Source organism: Physella acuta, unplaced genomic scaffold (genome assembly GCF_028476545.2).
Source record: "Physella acuta isolate Inbredline_101_S28 unplaced genomic scaffold, ASM2847654v3 ptg001803l, whole genome shotgun sequence".
Lineage (NCBI taxonomy): Eukaryota > Metazoa > Mollusca > Gastropoda > Physidae > Physella > Physella acuta.
The window spans coordinates 26317-42559 of NW_026733313.1; the positions used below are offsets into that span (position 1 = coordinate 26317).

At 40.9% G+C, this 16243-nt stretch overlaps 1 protein-coding gene across 1 annotated transcript in view; it reads right to left on the minus strand.

Annotated features, from left to right (window-relative positions):
- Positions 1-63: 63 nt before the first annotated feature.
- LOC131930567 (C-Maf-inducing protein) overlaps positions 64-16243 on the minus strand; it is a 53882-nt gene continuing 37702 nt past the window's right edge. The window contains exons 11-18 of the mRNA XM_059287106.1: positions 14746-14772; positions 9534-9690; positions 8736-8849; positions 7801-7941; positions 7424-7618; positions 6088-6193; positions 5909-5979; positions 64-4362 (exon numbers count right to left, since the gene is read on the minus strand). Coding sequence (XP_059143089.1) covers positions 4309-4362; positions 5909-5979; positions 6088-6193; positions 7424-7618; positions 7801-7941; positions 8736-8849; positions 9534-9690; positions 14746-14772 — 865 coding nt within the window. The 3' untranslated portion in view covers positions 64-4308. The remainder of the gene's footprint in view (positions 4363-5908; positions 5980-6087; positions 6194-7423; positions 7619-7800; positions 7942-8735; positions 8850-9533; positions 9691-14745; positions 14773-16243) is intronic.

Here is a 16243-nt window from a genome sequence, read left to right on the forward strand (position 1 = left end):
TTAATATTAAGTCCTTACAATCATACATCTTACATTCAAAATAAAATACAAACTCAAGGTGTGTGTGTTTACAACATCAAAACCCATTTATTTGACTGCAAACATAATAATATATGGCCAGGAATTTGGAGAAAAAACTTCAGTAATAGTTTTTAAAAGTTGGACATAAAGTTTTTGCAACTCATTAAATAAAGTAAATAAATGACATCACAGCCTTTTTCGGTTCAGTAAAAATTTGAGTCAACCACTAACAAAATGTGGCTGCCTTTTTAAAATGAATTTTTTTTTTGCATGAAGTTTGAAATATTTTTCCCCCTGTAAGTTCAGTTTTATAGATAGATAAATACACAGACTACTTTTTCCACTAGTTGATTACAGTAGTATAGAAAATAGAGGTGTAGACATCCAAAAATTGTAAATATTTATCAGAAAGAAAAGTTTGTCTATGTGCTTGGAACACAGACACTAAGAAATTTTCCCTCCCACAAGCTTCCCATTTTTATACTTAGTTCACAGCACCGTACAATTGCATGAAACAAAAGTTTACAAGACTTATATTGCAGATAAATTCCTGCAGCTTTTCGCCAGCGATAAAGCATTTCTTAAAAAATAATTTTTTTCGTCAAATTTTAAAACTCAACAATGTCAATAGTAGAAAATCTCTGGCTAGGAAACATACAAGGCATGCACAGCTACAGATCGTGAACATTGTGCCAGAAATCCTAGGGATCATACTCTGAGCAAGCTATTTTTTATACCATCTAAAATAAACCTATACATTTTTGGTAACCTAATGTTTCAACAGATGGTTCTAGTTAAAATTTTTTAGAAGCTGCTAAAAACTCTTAACTTCTGGTAGAACATTGTGTAATGTTTCAACTTTTAAAATACAAGTGCAACATAGAAAATGAAGATTTCTACTAGGTCAAAGGTAAGAGATGCCAAAAAGTTGTATCTGTGAGTTATCACAGCATTAAATGCCGTAGTAGTGGTGCTGCTGCAAAACAGTTTGTGTTGATCAGGTTTGTTGCCACACATACTAGATAACAAAAAAATGGTGCTGCATCATAGTTCTAGAATTTCAGCTTTGGACTCATTTTATTTCTAACTTTCTTGTATGCTAGCTAATGATATGATTTTAACAGTAATATGACCAACACAAATGGCTGATAACTAGCAAATTAAACTGATGCGAAAAACTAACAATCCTGAAATTTTAACTAGAAATAAAAAATATCAAATTTAGAGACTAGAACCTAATTTAACAATAACCAAAAGTACAATACCCTTATGAAATGACTTTCTCTTCCTAAGTAATCCATGGGTGATAACCTTGTGAAAATATTGTGCACTTGTAAAAACACTACATATGTAAATCTTGATTAAATACAAATGACAGCCACTGAGAGGGTTTGGTGTGTGTGTGTGTGTGCGACAAGTAATTGAAAGTAAGTCAAATATGATTGTGAAACAAAAAGCAATAGAGTATTTTAACTGAAGAAAGCATACATTTGATTGATACCAATACTGCAGCTACCTTATGAATGTATGCATTCCACTGTTTTAATCATGATTTACTAAAGCCACATCTAGAAAAAGCATTAAATAATATTTGTTCTGAAAGCTGATATGAGAAAAGATTGCATATTGTTACAAGAAACATTGAACATATCTCCCTAGTAACCCTATTGAGTTAAATGTGAAAAATGCAAGAAGACAGTCATTGAAACATGCTCAATGCTGTACAATGTCAAAGCTTGCCTCACTGGTTTCAACTAAAGAGATAACTCAAAGGAATATACCACATAAGAGAAAAGCAAAAAAAAAAAAACAACATTAAATGAACATGATAGAACAAAATTAGCTAATGAATTAATTAGAAGAAATGTATCAAATGTGAACATCATGCACATAAATTTGATGATTGTACAAAAAGTCAGACTAGACACATGGAACAAATAGATTACAACTGATGATCATAGTATAACATTGATGAAAGAGTGTTGACACTTTGTGGAAAGAAAAAAAATCGCAAGAATGGAATGATATGCACTGTCAGTATAGAAGTAAGGACTAGATTTATCGATGGAATCATTGTAGAGTTTATATAGCAGATAGCTTAAGTATAATAGGGCATTCATAATACAAACTAATCTAAGATGTTTGAATGCTAAAAAAATCTTGAAACTCAACTGAAGGGAAGGCACTCTTGATCACATGTATATTTAGTACTGAATCAACTCAAGAGAGCGTTTTACTGACAGAATGGCAAGCACTAGTACAAGCCTCTACATATGTCATAGAAAACAGGCCATTTCATCAATAACAGTCTGATAATGGTGACAGGGAATGTCACTGGTTCTTTACAAGTTTTGGCATAGCACCAACAATTCTAACTCAAATTCTGATGACATTAAAGAATTAGATTTGATTAAAGAAAACATCTGGATGACAGAAAGTGAGTGTGGATGTTTTAGTTGCAAGTCATGAGGTTATACTTGACACGATCCATTTGTTCTAAATGCAAAGATGATTTGAAAGCTACCCTAGCAGTTGTTGAATACAACAGAGTAGAAAACTTACACATGGTATAACACAGTTACGGTACATTAGTTATTACATAGAATAAAAATAGAAGACATCATCCAAAAGTTATAATACAGCACAAGTTATACATGGTAATGACATCTATAGCATACATGAAGAAGCTCATTGGGTGAGGGATCTTGCCAACTCAAAAAGAAATGTATAGCATTAGACCTTCCATTGGCCAGTCAAGATGTAGTGCTGTGTGGTTTCTGCCTGGCCTTGGTCCATACTTCCAAGTGAAAAAGTCCCAAGAGAAGTAGTTTCCAACAACATAAGGCTTAAAAAGCTGGCGTCCCACCAGAGAACTTGTTGGAGCTCTCAAGCACAATCTCCAGCAGCAAGCTGAAGAGCTCAATTGTAACATTTTAACTTTTGCTAACTAGTGTTTTGATTGACTGCTTTAGCAATTTTTGTAGACAATGAACACCAAAGGGAATGCACAAAAACATTGGGTGTGACCCACACCAACAAATTAAATTAATGCTTGCGCTAAATGATTCAACCAAAAACAAATGACAAACTCCCACTTGTATGTACAAAAAAATTGCTTGACAAGAGTATAAACCAAACATGGTAGTGAGGGGATGACTGTAAGGCCTCCAGCGCTCTGGCTAACCAGTGCCCTATAGCCACAACTCATGCAACTCTCAATAGCCAAGGTTACATGGGAACAAAATAACAGCTAGGAAGAACACATTATTATTATTATATAAACATCTGAACTTGTAATCTCTTGAACAAAACTGATCATAATCAGACACTTCGTTCAAGCTACATGGGGTGTTCATATTTGGTGAAACAACAGCATTTACCATGTCAAATAACTAAAAAATGAGATTAAAGCATTGATGAAGCTTGCCCAAAACAGAGGCTACAGGTTCCTCAAATAAATCTGAACCTAAATTTTGACAGAATCAAAGCAGTATTCTACAAAAGTCAAGGGATTATTAAGCATATCTAATTATAGCAGAATATTCTTAGGATAATAAAATCATCACAGATTGAACTGTGAAAATTTAAAATTTAGCTGAAGGTCTGGTTCTATGAATATGCTGTTGGAAAAATTCTTGGGGCAAATAGTTGTATAATTAGAACAAGGTGGAAATGTTTAGAAAATAGTAATGTTTACACTTCATTTTATAAACAAAATTATTGCATTTTTGTAACATGTCAGGACTCAAAGAGCCTGTGATAAACAATTATTTTTTCAACAAACTTATTCAATATAGTACCTTGAGAATAGTTTCATATTGGCTGTTAATCCCATGAACTGTGATAAACAATTATTTTTTTCAACAAACTTATTCAATATAGTACCTTGAGAATAGTTTCATATTGGCTGTTAATCCCATGAACTGTGGTCAAACAACACCCAATGGAGCCATGGTTGTTTTCACATGAACACACACTCACCAACAGTGGGCAGGCAACAAGGACACAAGTGCAGTCCAGTCTTAAGATGGGAGCTCATAATACAAGTAACACAATAAAATACCCAGAAAAAACAAAGCTAGTAGTAAAAAAATATCAGTGCTTCATTAGTGTAAGACAGAAGAAGTATTGAGAAAAGAGTCTGATACAATTTTGTTCTTGAAGTTTCCAGTAGAGTGCCAGTAGTAAGGGGTGCGCTTAAGGCAGTGAGACTGAGATTTCTCTCTCAAGATTTGTCTACCAAACAAATCTTAGTGGTGTGACCACGTCCACTCCTCGCGCTCACAGTCACCAGGCGTCCGTGTAACGGACATCACACTCCTGCAAGGCTGGAAGCTTCTCCTGGAAGATACCATTAGAGAGTTGAGAGGTCAATACAAAGAGAACACTATAGGCAAATAAAAACAAATGATACTATTGGTTGAGTGAGAGTTGAGAGGTCAATACAAAGAGAACACTATAGGCAAATAAAAACAAATGATACTATTGGTTGAGTGAGAGTTGAGAGGTCAATACAAAGTGAACACTATAGGCAAATAAAAACAAATGATACTATTGGTTGAGTGAGAGTTGAGAGGTCAATACAAAGAGAACACTATAGGCAAATAAAAACAAATGATACTATTGGTTGAGTGAGAGTTGAGAGGTCAATACAAAGTGAACACTATAGGCAAATAAAAACAAATGATACTATTGGTTGAGTGAGAGTTGAGAGGTCAATACAAAGAGAACACTATAGGCAAATAAAAACAAATGATACTGTTGGTTGAGTGAGAGTTGAGAGGTCAATACAAAGAGAACACTATAGGCAAATAAAAACAAATGATACTATTGGTTGAGTGAGAGTTGAGAGGTCAATACAAAGTGAACACTATAGGCAAATAAAAACAAATGATACTATTGGTTGAGTGAGAGTTGAGAGGTCAATACAAAGAGAACACTATAGGCAAATAAAAACAAATGATACTATTGGTTGAGTGAGAGTTGAGAGGTCAATACAAAGAGAACACTATAGGCAAATAAAAACAAATGATACTATTGGTTGAGTGAGAGTTGAGAGGTCAATACAAAGAGAACACTATAGGCAAATAAAAACAAATGATACTATTGGTTGAGTGAGAGTTGAGAGGTCAATACAAAGAGAACACTATAGGCAAATAAAAACAAATGATACTATTGGTTGAGTGAGAGTTGAGAGGTCAATACAAAGAGAACACTATAGGCAAATAAAAACAAATGATACTATTGGTTGAGTGAGAGTTGAGAGGTCAATACAAAGAGAACACTATAGGCAAATAAAAACAAATGATACTATTGGTTGAGGGAGGGTGAGATAAAAGACAGCCATAAAAGGTCATCCATTGATGACATGTCCACATTGAGGGGGGGGGGTGTCTAAAAACAATTTCAACATTTTTGGTCATGTGTGGATGGAGAAGGGGAATTAGGGTCCATGTGGATGTCCACATGTTGAATTTAACATCGAGGAGCATTTTAAAACAAACATAAAACTCTTAGGTTGTATATAAAAATTAAAATGGCAGTGCTCTAGAGGTATATAGAACACACTATTCATATGCCAACATTTAAAAAGGATTTTTACACCCCTCCCTTTTCCTATCATTACAATAATATAATAATAGGTTTAGTAGAAAGGTTACAGCTACTATTAGGTTTAGAAAAAAGGTTACAGACATAAGGTTTAGAAGAAAGGTTACAGCCATAAGGTTTAGAAGAGAGGCTACAGCCATAAGGTTTATAAGAAAGGTTATAGCCATAAGGTTTATAAGAAAGGTTATAGCCATAAGGTTTAGAAGAAAGGTTACAGCCATAAGGTTTAAAAAAAAAAGATGGCAAGTTGTGATTCAAGTGACCATTGTCTTCGTACCTTCAAGCCTTCAAATGTAAGAGCTGACAGATTAGTGCTGTTGAGGTTTAGTTTACGAAGGCTCTTCATTGCTGTAAATAAATAGTGTGATGAGTGGTTTTAAAAGATATCCAATTCATAAAATGGGTATACTTCTAGAACTAGAGTAGAGAAAAACCAATGTGATAAGATGGACCTACATGCTAGACAAGCCAGCCCTTTGTCAGTGACAGGAGTCTCACAAAGGTTCAAGACCTGGAGCTTGTGAAGATGTTCAGATATTATCTGCAGCCCATGGTCACCAAACTGGGGAGAATGGGTTTTTTTCTAGTTAGGCAAGTACACGGGAAAATGGCTTCACTGATTGGACATATTTACACAAGCAACTGTAAAAAGTTGAAACATATTTACACAAGCAACTGTAAAAAGTTGAAACATATTTACACAAGCAACTGTAAAAAGTTGAAACATATTTACACAAGCAACTGTAAAAAGTTGAAACATATTACACAAGCAACTGTAAAAAGTTGAAACACATTTACACAAGCAACTGTAAAAAGTTGAAACATATTACACAAGCAACTGTAAAAAGTTGAAACACATTTACACAAGCAATCATAAAAAGTTTAACAGTTGAACTCCTGGTGTTGCCAAAACAAGATTTTGACTGTAGCAGCTTAACTTGTGTTGGACGGGATTTGTTCCAACACAATAAAGTATTACATTTCAATAAGTTATGGGCCCTGTGGCCTACTTTTCTTTCTGAATTCACTTTCATAGCCTTTGTCCAACCAAGAACAAAAAAAAGGGAGCAGTTGATTTATTTAGGAGTTTTCTCTGTTAGTAAGGACATTTCAGTTGAGCAACCATGTGCTTTACCCGACTGACTATGCTGACCCATTGCATGGTTATATTAAGTTTTGATACACTAAAAGCAATAAAGACAATGTTTCTGGTTGGTGACATATCCAACAGTATTGCTGGCAACATATCCAACAGTCTTGCTGGCAACATATTCAACAGTCTTGCTGGCAACATATCCAACAGTCTTGCTGGCAACATATCCAACAGTCTTGCTGGCAACATATCCAACAGTCTTGCTGGCAACATATCCAACAGTCTTGCTGGCAACATATCCAACAGTCTTGCTGGCAACATATCCAACAGTCTTGCTGGCAACATATCCAACAGTCTTGCTGGCAACATATTCAACAGTCTTGCTGGCAACATATCCAACAGTCTTGCTGGCAACATAGCCAACAGTCTTGCTGGCAACATATCCAACAGTCTTGCTGGCAACATATCCAACAGTCTTGCTGGCAACATATCCAACAGTCTTGCTGGCAACATATCCAACAGTCTTGCTGGCAACATATCCAACAGTCTTGCTGGCAACATATCCAACAGTCTTGCTTTCATCCAATGATCAATGTTTTTAATTTCTATACTGTCTGACACTTGGGTCAAGGATCAATTAGACCACTGTAAACCTAAGTTAAAGTCAGACCTAAGTTGAGCATCAAACACAAGATTTACCTGAGTTGACCAAAGGTTGAGATATCGAAGAGATGGCAGTTTGATCAAGTCGTTGGCACATGCGCTGGTCACTTGGGTGAAGGCCAGACTTAGGCACTCAAGGTTACCAAAAGATCCAGAGCTTAACATCCGGGTCAGATCATAGTCTGTTGACTTACTTGGTAAGGTAAGTTTCTTGGGGCCACCTTTCTGTTGCTAGAAATATCAAGATTTCTCATAAATGTAAATACTAACCTAGCAACAAATTACAAATTTAAATACTACTTTTCCAAAGGCTAACTACAAACCCAAAGAAAACTGCAAATCCAAAGTAGGACATTAAAAAATCACAAGATTACCAGCTAAAGAAGTAAACCAAAGAAAAAAAAACTACAAACCATTTCCTTGATGGCAATCTGCCTCTCACAGAGCTGTGCATACATGCGCTTGCCCTCACAGGTGGACTGCAGCGTTGTTATCATCTGCATCTTCATGTCATGGCCCTCCACCACCTCCAGCTCCAGCATGGCACACAGGACCTGGGGATGGACAGCACTTTCTTCACACTGGGGGCTTTTGGAGGTCAGCTGTTTCAACATTTCACTTGTGGTGATGTAGACTAGGTCAGGTCAACACAAGCATACACCATCACCAAGGTCAAGCTAACCTCGCACACATTACATCTTACCTCAATGGCAGCAGCAAAGTTATCGCGGAGTGCCAGCAGTATGGGTCTAGGACATTATCTGATCTCTCCCCCCCCCCTCTGTCAATTACTCCAGACAGTTCTCCTCCCCCCCCCCAAGCAAATACCCCCTGCCAATTACCCCTCAATAGCAGCAAAGTTATCCCTGAGTGCCAGCATTAAGATGGGGCCAATCTTACCTCAATAGCAGCAAAGTTATCCCTGAGTGCCAGCATTATGATGGGGCCAATCTTACCTCAATAGCAGCAAAGTTATCCCTGAGTGCCAGCATTATGATGGGGCCAATCTTACCTCAATAGCAGCAAAGTTATCCCTGAGTGCCAGCATTATGATGGGGCCAATCTTACCTCAATAGCAGCAAAGTTATCCCTGAGTGCCAGCATTATGATGGGGCCAATCTTACCTCAATAGCAGCAAAGTTATCCCTGAGTGCCAGCATTATGATGGGGCCAATCTTACCTCAATGGCAGCAAAGTTATCCCTGAGTGCCAGCATTATGATGGGGCCAATCTTACCTCAATGGCAGCAAAGTTATCCCTGAGTGCCAGCATTATGATGGGGCCAATCTTACCTCAATGGCAGCAAAGTTATCCCTGAGTGCCAGCATTATGATGGGGCCAATCTTACCTCAATGGCAGCAAAGTTATCCCTGAGTGCCAGCAGCATGATGGGGCCAATCATTTTAGAGATGCTCATCAGAAACTTTTTCCTCTTGCAGCAACATTTCATCAAAGTGTTTAACTGCAAAGTTCAAATCAAAGTGTTTAACTGCAAAGTTCAAATCAAAGTGTTTAACTGCAAAGTTCAAATCAAAGTGTTTAACTGCAAAGTTCAAATCAAAGTGTTTAATTGCAAAGTTCAAATCAAAGTGTTTAATTGCAAAGTTCAAATCAAAGTGTTTAATTGCAAATTCATAACCCACAACCCCAGTAGACATGAGACTTGCCATAACCTCGCCCCAAGTAGAGATAAGTGTGAGACCTTCCATACCCCCAAGTAGAGATAAGTGTGAGACCTACCATACCACCCCTAAAGGTGTGAGACCCACAATACCCCCCAGTAGAGATAAGTGTGAGACCTACCATACACCCCTAAAGGTGTGAGACCCACAATACCCCCCAGTAGAGATAAGTGTGAGACCTACCATACACCCCTAAAGGTGTGAGACCTACCATACCCCCAGTAGAGATAAGTGTGAGACCTACCATACACCCCTAAAGGTGTGAGACCTACCATACCCCCAGTAGAGATAAGTGTGAGACCTACCATACCCCCCAGTAGAGATAAGTGTGAGACCTACCATACCCCCCTAAAGGTGTGAGACCTACCATACCCCCCCCCCCCCTAAAGATGTGTGAGACCTACCATACCCCCCAGTAAAGTGTGAGACCTACCATACCCCCAGTAGAGATGTGTGAGACCTACCATGACCCCCCAGAGCTGGCCTTCATCATCACATGCAATGCCCCCAGGACAGTAGAGGTGGAACCATCCCTCCTTGCCTTCTCTAATCCCAAGCAATGTCTGGTGAACACCACATGTCTCATCCGATGATACATTATGTATTGTTACTTTCATACGGCTGTAAAAAGATAAGTATAGAGTATGGCTTATTTCATCAAGTTAACACAATTTAAAATACATATTTTGCATACAATGTTGCTATATAAAAGTTGCCAAATGCATTACATATTATGACAAAAAAAAAGTGTCATAATATGTAATATGTAACTGAATTCTATATGTGACTGAATTCTATTGTTTTGTTAAGTAATAATATTACCATTGTTTTTTTAGTGACTTACTAGGATTGTGTGTAAGTAACTATGTGACTAGGGTTATGTGTGACTGGGATTGTGTGTAAGTAACTATGTGACTAATGTTGTGTGTGACTAGGGTTGTGTGACTAGGGTTTTGTGTGACTAGGGTTATGTGTGACTAGGGTTATGTGTGACTAGGGTTGTGTGTGACTAGGGTTATGTGTGACTAGGGTTGTGTGACTAGGGTTGTGTGTGACTAGGGTCATGTATGACTAGGGTTGTGTGACTAATGTTGTGTGTGACTAGGGTTGTGTGACTAGGGTTGTGTGTGACTAGGGTTATGTATGACTAGGGTTGTGTGACTAGGGTTGTGTGTGACTAGGGTTGTGTGACTAGGGTTGTGTGACTAGGGTTGTGTGACTAAGGTTGTGTGACTAGGGTTATGTTACTAGGGTTGTGTGACTAGGGTTGTGTGACTAGGGTTGTGTGTGACTAGGGTTGTGTGTGACTAGGGTTGTGTGACTAATGTTGTGTGTGACTAGGGTTGTGTGACTAGGGTTGTGTGACTAGGGTTGTGTGACTAGGGTTGTGTGACTAGGGTTGTGTGACTAGGGTTGTGTGACTAGGGTTGTGTGACTAATGTTGTGTGTGACTAGGGTTGTGTGACTAGGGTTGTGTGACTAATGTTGTGTGTGACTAGGGTTGTGTGTGACTAGGGTTGTGTGACTAGGGTTGTGTGTGACTAGGGTTGTGTGACTAGGGTTGTGTGTGACTAGGGTTGTGTGAGTAGGGTTGTTTGTGACTAATGTTGTGTGTGACTAGGATTGTGTGTGACTAGGGTTGTGTGACTAGGGTTGTGTGACTAGGGTTGTGTGTGACTAGGGTTGTGTGACTAGGGTTGTGTGTGACTAGGGTTGTGTGTGACTAGTGTTGTGTGACTAGGGTTGTGTGTGACTAGGGTTGTGTGTGACTAGGGTTGTGTGTGACTAGGGTTGTGTGACTAGGGTTGTGTGTGACTAGGGTTGTGTGACTAGGGTTATGTGTGACTAGGGTTGTGTGACTAGGGTTATGTGTGACTAGGGTTGTGTGACTAGGGTTGTGTGTGACTAGGGTTGTGTGACTAGGGTTGTGTGACTAATGTTGTGTGTGACTAGGGTTGTGTGTGACTAGGGTTGTGTGTGACTAGGGTTGTGTGTGACTAATGTTGTGTGTGACTAGGGTTGTGTGTGACTAATGTTGTGTGTGACTAGGGTTGTGTGACTAGGGTTATGTGTGACTAGGGTTGTGTGACTAGGGTTGTGTGACTAGGGTTATGTGTGACTAGGGTTGTGTGTGACAAATGTTGTGTGTGACTAGGGTTGTGTGACTAGGGTTGTGTGTGACTAGTGATGTGTGACTAGGGTTGTGTGACTAGGGTTGTGTGTGACTAGGGTTGTGTGACTAGGGTTGTGTGTGACTAATGTGTGTGACTAGGGTTGTGTGACTAGGGTTGTGTGACTAGGGTTATGTGTGACTAGGGTTGTGTGACTAGGGTTGTGTGTGACTAGGGTTGTGTGTGACTAGTGATGTGTGACTAGGGTTGTGTGACTACGGTTGTGTGACTAGGGTTGTGTGTGACTAGGATTGTGTGTGACTAGGGTTGTGTGACTAGGGTTGTGTGACTAGGGTTATGTGTGACTAGGGTTGTGTGACTAGGGTTATGTGTGACTAGGGTTGTGTGACTAGGGTTGTGTGACTAGGGTTGTGTGTGACTAGGGTTGTGTGTGACTAGGGTTATGTGTGACCAGGGTTATGTGTGACTAGGGTTGTGTGACTAGGGTTGTGTGTGACTAGGGTTGTGTGTGACTAGGGTTGTGTGTGACTAGGGTTGTGTGTGACTAGGGTTATGTGTGACTAGGGTTGTGTGACTAGGGTTGTGTGTGACTAGGGTTGTGTGACTAGGGTTGTGTGACTAGGGTTGTGTGTGACTAGGGTTGTGTGTGACTAGTGATGTGTGACTAGGGTTGTGTGACTACGGTTGTGTGACTAGGGTTGTGTGTGACTAGGATTGTGTGTGACTAGGGTTGTGTGACTAGGGTTGTGTGACTAGGGTTATGTGTGACTAGGGTTGTGTGACTAGGGTTGTGTGACTAGGGTTATGTGTGACTAGGGTTGTGTGACTAGGGTTGTGTGTGACTAGGGTTGTGTGTGACTAGTGATGTGTGACTAGGGTTGTGTGACTACGGTTGTGTGACTAGGGTTGTGTGTGACTAGGATTGTGTGTGACTAGGGTTGTGTGACTAGGGTTGTGTGACTAGGGTTATGTGTGACTAGGGTTGTGTGACTAGGGTTATGTGTGACTAGGGTTGTGTGACTAGGGTTGTGTGACTAGGGTTGTGTGTGACTAGGGTTGTGTGTGACTAGGGTTATGTGTGACCAGGGTTATGTGTGACTAGGGTTGTGTGACTAGGGTTGTGTGTGACTAGGGTTGTGTGTGACTAGGGTTGTGTGTGACTAGGGTTGTGTGTGACTAGGGTTGTGTGTGACTAGGGTTGTGTGTGACTAGGGTTGTGTGTGACTAGGGTTATGTGTGACTAGGGTTATGTGTGACTAGGGTTGTGTGACTAGGGTTGTGTGACTAGGGTTGTGTGACTAGGGTTGTGTGACTAGGGTTATGTGTGACTAGGGTTGTGTGACTAGGGTTGTGTGACTAGGATTGTGTGACTAGGATTGTGTGACTAGGGTTGTGTGACTAGGGTTATGTGTGACTAGGGTTGTGTGACTAGGGTTATGTGTGACTAATGTTGTGTGACTAGGGTTGTGTGACTAGGGTTGTGTGACTAGGATTGTGTGACTAGGGTTGTGTGACTAGGGTTGTGTGTGACTAGGGTTATGTGTGACTAGGGTTGTGTGACTAGGATTGTGTGACTAGGATTGTGTGACTAGGGTTGTGTGACTAGGGTTATGTGTGACTAGGGTTGTGTGACTAGGGTTATGTGTGACTAGGGTTGTGTGACTAGGATTGTGTGACTAGGATTGTGTGACTAGGGTTGTGTGTGACTAGGGTTATGTGTGACTAGGGTTGTGTGACTAGGGTTATGTGTGACTAGGGTTGTGTGACTAGGGTTGTGTGACTAGGGTTGTGTGACTAGGATTGTGTGACTAGGGTTGTGTGACTAGGGTTATGTGTGACTAGGGTTGTGTGACTAGGGTTGTGTGACTAGGATTGTGTGACTAGGGTTGTGTGACTAGGGTTTCATGTGGCTAATGTTGCATGTAACAGCAGTAGGCATAACTGTGTTTATTTTCCTGCGTCAGTTGTACAAGGTGACATTAGACAGCTGTGACCTTGGTCACTGTGACACTTGTCCAACATGAAAGTGATGAGCATTTGTCACCAGACACTAAATTATAACCTGCTATATAAAGATGGGTGTGGTTCTGTTGACATCATACATAGCTCTACCCACAATCCTCTCCAGTATGGGTGTGGCATGAGTCAATGATCACATGACTAGCAGATCGAAGCGCCACGTGGAAGTACTGTTGGGTTATTAGAGAACCATCAGAAAGCCATCAATATCTTCAGCCCGCCATTAGCAGACATTGATTAGTGAAGATTATAGATGACGTTCACAATAAACACCTCTCTTATCAAAATGATTCCCTCATCCAAATGCCACGCCTTTCCGTTCAGATGTATTGATTTGTCCCTATGAAAACTATTCAAAGTTTAAAGAATCTGCCAGGGTATGTAATGTGACAGCCTTCTACTTGACACCATGGTGAATAAGACTAGCACCTTAATGTGGGTGTTGGTGTGGCAAGTCACCATAGCTATACACCAGTTCATTCAGTTGAAGGGGGGGGGGGGGGAGAAAGTAAGTGCTGAGGGGGTAAAGCTAGGTCAGTGGTAGGTGGGGAGAGGTAGGTCAGAGGGGGGAGGTCACAGGGGGAGAGTTAGGTCAGTGGTGGGGAGGGGGAGAGAAAGGTCAGTGGTGGGGAGGGGTAGGTCAGAGGGGGGAGGTCACAGGGGGAGAGTTAGGTCAGTGGTGGGGAGGGGTAGGTCAGAGGGGGAGAAAAAGGTCAGTGGAGGGGGAGAGATGCAGAGTATCTTCCAGGCATCCCCTCCCAAATGAAATGTAATTTATATTACAAAATATATACTTTTAATATTGTCCAAGGGTAGAGGTATGTAAACAGTTGAAGGGGTAGAGGTTGCATATTTATTTCTTGTTTTTAAATCAAATTTTGAGTGAAACATTTTTTGTGTGTTAACTGTAAAACAAGCTACAGGTGCTACTAAAAAGACAGTGTGTAACTAGCAAGTGTTGAGCCGATCAGTGCATGCACCTGGTACACCCGTCCATTGAGCTGTTGGTTAGCCTATTGTGACTGCAGCAAACATGTGGGGCGGTGGGGGGAGGACATTTTCCCACCTTTTGTTGTTAACAGCTGATTGTAATGTAAACAACAGTCAAACAAAGACCCAGACAAAGATTATTGGGTTGATAGAGCCAGCGATAATAGAATGTGAATTGGGAGAAGTGTACCCCAAACTTTAAATATGTCCATCTTGAGAGCCGTTAATGAAGAAAACTAGTGTCATTAGGCGCCGACTGTTCCTGTTTATGTCACCACTCGTCATCCTAATGTCACCACTCAACCATTTGTCCTCCTAATGTCACCATTTGTCCTCCTAAAGTCACCACTCGTCATCCTAATGTCACCACTCGTCATCCTAATGTCACCGCTTGTCCTTATGTCAACAGTGTTGTGTGTATGGTGTAGCTATATTTGTATGGTATAGTGTGTATGGTGTAATTTGTATGGTGTTGTGCGTGTATGGTTAGTGTCTGTGTATAGAAGGTATTAGGGAGAACAGAAAGTATACTCACGAAGTAAACAAGGAGTCCGCTATGGCACTGTGGACAAAAACGAGACATCATTAGGGCGGTTATTCTCATTTCAACATTGATGTTTATATTAACACTATCAGTGCTGGCTGATCAAAAATACAAAAGTGTACCTAAATCATTTCATGTCCAATTCGGACATGAAATGATTTACTTGAAATCTATTGGTCTAAGCCTCTAAGGAGACAGAAAAGTTTTGAATATTTAAGGTAGCAGACAGCAAGGTGTGGAGACAGCTAAAATGTGTAGGGACAGCTAAAATGTGTGGGGACAGCTAAAATGTGTAGGGACAGCTAAAATATGTGGAGACAGCTAGCAGTGAGTGGAGACAGCTAGCAGTGAGTGGAGAGAGCTAGCAATGTGTGGGGACAGCTAGCAATGTGTGGGGACAGCTAAAATGTGTGGGGACAGCTAAAATGTGTGGGGACAGCTAGCAATGTGTGGGGACAGCTAAAATGTGTGGGGACAGCTAGCAATGTGTGGGGACAGCTAAAATGTGTGGGGACAGCTAAAATGTGTGGGGACAGCTAGCAATGTGTGGAGACAGCTAGCAATGGGTGGAGACAGCTAAAATGTGTGGAGACAGCTAGCAATGTGTGGAGACAGCTAGCAATGTGTGGAGACAGCTAGCAATGGGTGGAGACAGCTAGCAATGGGTGGAGACAACTAGCAATGGGTGGAGACAGCTAAAATGTGTGGAGACAGCTAGCAATGTGTGGAGACAGCTAGCAATGGGTGGAGACAGCTAGCAATGGGTGGAGACAGCTAGCAATGGGTGGAGACAGCTAGCAATGGGTGGAGACAGCTAAAATGTGTGGAGACAGCTAGCAATGTGTGGAGACAGCTAGCAATGGGTGGAGACAGCTAGCAATGTGTGGAGACAGCTAGCAATGGGTGGAGACAGCTAGCAATGGGTGGAGACAGCTAGCAATGGGTGGAGACAGCTAAAATGTGTGGAGACAGCTAGCAATGGGTGGAGACAGCTAAAATGTGTGGAGACAGCTAGCAATGTGTGGAGACAGCTAGCAATGGGTGGAGACAGCTAGCAATGTGTGGAGACAGCTAGCAATGGGTGGAGACAGCTAGCAATGGGTGGAGACAGCTAGCAATGGGTGGAGACAGCTAGCAATGGGTGGAGACAGCTAGCAATGGGTGGAGACAGCTAAAATGTGTGGAGACAGCTAGCAATGTGTGGAGACAGCTAGCAATGGGTGGAGACAGCTAGCAATGTGTGGAGACAGCTAGCAATGGGTGGAGACAGCTAGCAATGGGTGGAGACAGCTAGCAATGTGTGGAGACAGCTAGCAATGGGTGGAGACAGCTAGCAATGTGTGGGGACAGCTAGCAATGTGTGGGGACAGCTAGCAATGGGTGGAGACAGCTAGCAATGTGTGGAGACAGCTAGCAATGTGTGGAGACAGCTAGCAATGGGTGGAGATAACAAAGGTTGCAGACAGCTAGGGGTGGACAGAGATATGAA